Source organism: Taudactylus pleione, unplaced genomic scaffold (assembly GCF_031769625.1).
Source record: "Taudactylus pleione unplaced genomic scaffold, aTauple2 ptg000032l, whole genome shotgun sequence".
NCBI classification, from domain to species: Eukaryota; Metazoa; Chordata; class Amphibia; order Anura; family Myobatrachidae; genus Taudactylus; species Taudactylus pleione.
In genome coordinates this window covers 8077868-8083867 of record NW_028284434.1, presented here as the reverse complement: position 1 = coordinate 8083867, position 6000 = coordinate 8077868, and the positions used below count along the sequence as shown (strand labels likewise).

The following is a 6000-nucleotide window of genomic DNA, read 5'->3' as shown; positions in this document are numbered from 1 at the left end:
ATATAGAAGCAGGAGTATGCAAAGACAAATACCTGTAATGCGTGTTTCATGTGGAAGTACAGGATGCTGGTAGGATATATAGAAGCAGGAGTATGCCCAGACAAATACCTGTACTGCGTGTATCATGTGGAGGTACAGGATGCTGGTAGGATCTATAGAAGCAGGAGTATGCACAGACAAATACCTGTACTGCGTGTCTCATGTGGAGGTACAGGATGTTGGTAGGATCTATAGAAGCAGGAGTATGCACAGACAAATACCTGTACTGCGTGTCTCATGTGGAGGTACAGGATGTTGGTAGGATATATAGAAGCAGGAGTATGCAAAGACAAATACCTGTACTGCGTGTATCATGTGGAGGTACAGGATTCTGGTAGGATCTATAGAAGCAGGAGTATACACAGACAAATACCTGTACTGCATGTATCCTGTGGAGGTACAGGATGTTGGTAGGATCTATGGAAGCAGGAGTACGCACAGAAAAATACCTGTACTGCGTGTCTCATGTGGAGGTACAGGATGTTGGTAGGATCTATGGAAGCAGGAGTACGCACAGAAAAATACCTGTACTGCGTGTCTCATGTTGAGGTACAGGATGTTGGTAGGATCTATAGAAGCAGGAGTATGCACAGACAAATACCTGTACTGCGTGTTTCATGTGGAGGTACAGGATGTTGGTAGGATCTATAGAAGCTGGAGTATGCACAGACAAATACTTGTACTGCATGTTTCATGTGGAGGTACAGGATGTTGGTAGGATCTATAGAAGCAGGAGTATGCAAAGACAAATACCTGTACTGCGTGTATCATGTGGAGGTACAGGATGCTGGTAGGATCTATAGAAGCAGGAGTATGCACAGACAAATACCTGTACTGCGTGTCTCATGTGGAGGTACAGGATGTTGGTAGGATCTGTAGAAGAAGGAATATGCACAAATACCTGTACTGCGTGTATCATGTGGAGGTACAGGATGCTGGTAGGATCTATAGAAGCAGGAGTATGCACAAATACCTGTACTGCATGTTTCATGTGGAGGTATAGGATGTTGGTAGGATCTATAGAAGCAGGAGTACGCACAGACAAATACCTGTACTGCGTGTATCATGTGGAGGTACAGGATGCTGGTAGGATCTATAGAAGCAGGAGTATACACAAATACCTGTACTGCGTGTTTCATGTGGAGGTATAGGATGTTGGTAGGATCTATAGAAGCAGGAGTACGCACAGACAAATACCTGTACTGCGTGTTTCATGTGGAGGTACAGGATGCTGGTAGGATCTATAGAAGCAGGAGTATGCACAAATACCTGTACTGCGTGAATCATGTGGAGGTACAGGATGCTGGTAGGATCTATAGAAGCAGGAGTATGCAAAGACAAATACCTGTACTGTGTGTTTCATGTGGAGGTACAGGATGCTGGTAGGATCTATAGAAGCAGGAGTACGCACAGACAAATACCTGTACTGCGTGTCTCATGTGGAGGTACAGGATGTTGGTAGGATCTATAGAAGCAGGAGTACGCACAGACAAATACCTGTACTGCGTGTCTCATGTGGAGGTACAGGATGCCGGTAGGATCTATAGAAGCAGGAGTATGCAAAGACAAATACCTGTACTGCGTGTTTCATGTGGAGGTACAGGATGCTGGTAGGATCTATAGAAGCAGGAGTACGCACAGACAAATACCTGTACTGCGTGTCTCATGTGGAGATACAGGATGTTGGTAGGATCTATAGAAGCAGGAGTACGCACAGACAAATACCTGTACTGCGTGTCTCATGTGGAGGTACAGGATGTTGGTAGGATCTGTAGAAGCAGGAGTATGCACAAATACCTGTACTGCGTGTATCATGTGGAGGTACAGGATGCTGGTAGGATCTATAGAAGCAGGAGTATGCACAAATACCTGTACTGCGTGTTTCATGTGGAGGTATAGGATGTTGGTAGGATCTATAGCAGCAGGAGTACGCACAGACAAATACCTGTACTGCGTTTTTCATGTGGAGGTACAGGATGTTGGTAGGATCTATAGACGCAGGAGTATGCACAAATACCTGTACTGCGTGTTTCATGTGGAGGTACAGGATGCTGGTAGGATCTATAGAAGCAGGAGTACGCACAGACAAATACCTGTACTGCGTGTCTCATGTGGAGGTACAGGATGTTGGTAGGATCTATAGAAGCAGGAGTACGCACAGACAAATACCTGTACTGCGTGTCTCATGTGGAGGTACAGGATGCTGGTAGGATCTATAAGAAGCAGGAGTATGCAAAGACAAATACCTGTACTGCGTGTTTCATGTGGAGGTACAGGATGCTGGTAGGATCTATAGAAGCAGGAGTAAGCACAGACAAATACCTGTACTGCGTGTCTCATGTGGAGGTACAGGATGCTGGTAGGAACTATAGAAGCAGGAGTATGCACAGACAAATACCTGTACTGCGTGTCTCATGTGGAGGTACAGGATGTTGGTAGGATCTATAGAAGCAGGAGTATGCACAGACAAATACCTGTACTGCGTGTCTCATGTGGAGGTACAGGATGCTGGTAGGATATATAGAAGCAGGAGTATGCACATACAAATACCTGTACTGCGTGTCTCATGTGGAGGTACAGGATGTTGGTAGGATCTATAGAAGCAGGAGTACGCACAGACAAATACCTGTACTGCGTGTCTCATGTGGAGGTACAGGATGCTGGTAGGAACTATTGAAGCAGGAGTATGCACAGACAAATACCTGTACTGGATGTATCATGTGGAGGTACAGGATGTTGGTAGGATATATAGAAGCAGGAGTATGCAAAGACAAATACCTGTACTGCGTGTATCATGTGGAGGTACAGGATTCTGGTAGGATCTATAGAAGCAGGAGTATGCACAGACAAATACCTGTAATGTGTGTTTCATGTGGAGGTACAGGATGCTGGTAGGATCTATGGAAGCAGGAGTACGCACAGAAAAATACCTGTACTGCGTGTCTCATGTGGAGGTACAGGATGTTGGTAGGATCTATGGAAGCAGGAGTACGCACAGAAAAATACCTGTACTGCGTGTTTCATGTGGAGGTATAGGATGTTGGTAAGATCTATAGAAGCAGGAGTACGCACAGACAAATACCTGTACTGCGTGTATCATGTGGAGGTACAGGATGCTGGTAGGATCTATAGAAGCAGGAGTATACACAAATACCTGTACTGCGTGTTTCATGTGGAGGTATAGGATGTTGGTAGGATCTATAGAAGCAGGAGTACGCACAGACAAATACCTGTACTGCGTGTTTCATGTGGAGGTACAGGATGCTGGTAAGATCTATAGAAGCAGGAGTCTGCACAAATACCTGTACTGCGTGTATCATGTGGAGGTATAGGATGCTGGTAGGATCTATAGAAGCAGGAGTATGCACAGACAAATACCTGTACTGCGTGTCTCATATGGAGGTATAGGATGCTGGTAGGATCTATAGAAGCAGGAGTACGCAGAGACAAATACCTGTACTGCGTGTCTCATGTGAAGGTATAGGATATTGGTAGGATCTATAGAAGCAGGTGTATGCACAGACAAATACCTGTAAGGCGTGTCTCATGTGGAGGTATAGGATATTGGTAGGATCTATAGAAGCAGGTGTATGCACAGACAAATACCTGTAATGGTTGTCTCATGTGGAGGTATAGGATATTGGTAGGATCTATAGAAGCAGGTGTATGCACAGACAAATACCTGTAATGGTTGTCTCATGTGGAGGTATAGGATGCTGGTAGGATCTATAGAAGCAGGAGTACGCAGAGACAAATACCTGTACTGCGTGTCTCATGTGGAGGTACAGGATGTTAGTAGGATCTATAGAAGCAGGAGTACGCACAGACAAATACCTGTACTGCGTGTCTCATGTGGAGGTACAGGATGCTGGTAGGATCTATAGAAGCAGGAGTACGCAGAGACAAATATCTGTACTGCGTGTTTCATGTGGAGGTATAGGATATTGGTAGGATCTATAGAAGCAGGTGTATGCACAGACAAATACCTGTAAGGCGTGTCTCATGTGGAGGTACAGGATGTTGGTAGGATCTATAGAAGCAGGAGTATGCACAGACAAATACCTGTAATGCGTGTCTCATGTGGAGGTACAGGATGTTGGTAGGAACTATAGAAGCAGGAGTATGCACAGACAAATACCTGTAATGCGTGTCTCATGTGGAGGTATAGGATATTGGTAGGATCTATAGAAGTAGGAGTATACACAGACAAATACCTGTACTGCGTGTTTCATGTGGAGGTACAGGATATTGGTAGGATCTATAGAAGCAGGTGTATGCACAGACAAATACCTGTAAGGCGTGTCTCATGTGGAGGTACAGGATATTGGTAGGATCTATAGAAGTAGGAGTATACACAGACAAATAAATAAACAGAACAGGACAAGAAATGTTTTTGTAAAGTTCAGCCTTCCTTGTGATGGATTGGGTCTGCTTCTGATGAAAAAGTCCACTGAGTCAGCAAAGTAGAACTTCTTTGGGTTGTATCCAAGCTCTTTCCGAGCCTTGTCTATCCGGAAGGTGTGCATCACCGCAATTTTCATTACCTGTAAAGGAGAAGGCAGCCTCTGTCTGATGCAGGGAACATATAGGCAGACTTACCCTCTGTACCAGAAGCAGTCACAATGCCGATGCATTAGTGCCTACCGATGGTAACCCTTTCTATTTGTCAGTTAGGCCTAGAATGCTGAGAAGGCCGAGCCCCGGAACAGAAAAGGACTTTTTGAATAATAAAAGCATTAAATGCCACAAATAGTATAGGCATGTAATAAGTTAACCCTCTCATGCTATGTCTTTCAGAGATGGTCTCCTTCAACAGACAATGGAGTAAACTCTATGTTGTCCAACTATTACAAAGCAAATTTAAATAGAATCCAAAATGGTGGTCTGATTAGCATGATAAGCTTACTACTAACACAGTGTTTCCTAAACTCGGTCCTCATGGCCCACTCACAGTCCAGGTACTAAGGATATCCATTCATGAGCACAGGTGACTTAATTATTACATCAGTCAGTTTGAGTTAACCACCTGTGCTGAAGCAGAGATATTCCTAATGTCTGGACTGTGAGTGGGTAATAAGGACCGGCCTTGGGAAACACTATACTAACATATTCTAATATACACTAGAGATAGTTGAAAAAACCTAGATAATAACAGCTAAAAAAAAAACTAAGGTAAAAGACCCTATTAATCACTTGTCTGTGAAACCGTTAAAATCAAAATGGTAATTAAACCTGTTGGTGGTTATGTGCATATATCAGGTAGGACTCACGTTTATTAATGGTGGTTTAAAGGGTCATCTGTCCCCCTCACCACACTAGACATTTAAAGAAATATTCTCTATCACAAAACAAATTGTGTGAGCATCACGAGCTTCTGTAAAATGCTAACAACAATGTGGGTTGTACTTTTAATTATTTTGATGTTAATTTGTTGATGTTCATAACTGCACTCACCGAGGGGAAATGTATCAAGCCTTGGAGAGTGATAAAATGGAGAAGTTGCCCAAAGAAACCCATCAGCCCCTAAAGGTGCGTACACACGGGACGACTGCACTACAATCAGATAACGATCGTGTATGTGTTGGATGATCGTTATCGAACATGTAACACATGCATTAACTTATAACGACCCATGATTAATGATCACGGGTCCTTATAGTAAACAGGCTAACATGGTCGATATCGACCATGTATGCCAGTTTGCCCGGGCGACGGACGATGGTCGATAACGTCCATTTGTTTGCAGGGGCCAGAAACTGGACGATTGATAGGATCGTTATCGTTGAAATCCTCCACTTTATCTGACCGTGTGTACGCAGCTTTACTGTCTTTTCATAGATTGTGCTAGATACATGTGCTAGAGAGATTCTGCTAGAGAGATTGTCCTAGATACATGTGCTAGAGAGATTGTGCTAGATACATGTGCTAGAGAGATTGTGCTAGATACATGTGCTAGAGAGA

The 6000-nt window shown here is 43.8% G+C and overlaps 1 protein-coding gene across 1 annotated transcript in view; it reads right to left on the bottom strand.

The window, feature by feature from the left end:
• Positions 1 to 4373: 4373 nt before the first annotated feature.
• SDR42E2 (short chain dehydrogenase/reductase family 42E, member 2) overlaps positions 4374 to 6000 on the bottom strand; it is a 57683-nt gene continuing 56056 nt past the window's right edge. Inside the window, exon 11 of the mRNA XM_088451848.1 lies at positions 4374 to 4583. Within this exon, the coding sequence (XP_088307974.1) occupies positions 4374 to 4583 (210 nt within the window). The remainder of the gene's footprint in view (positions 4584 to 6000) is intronic.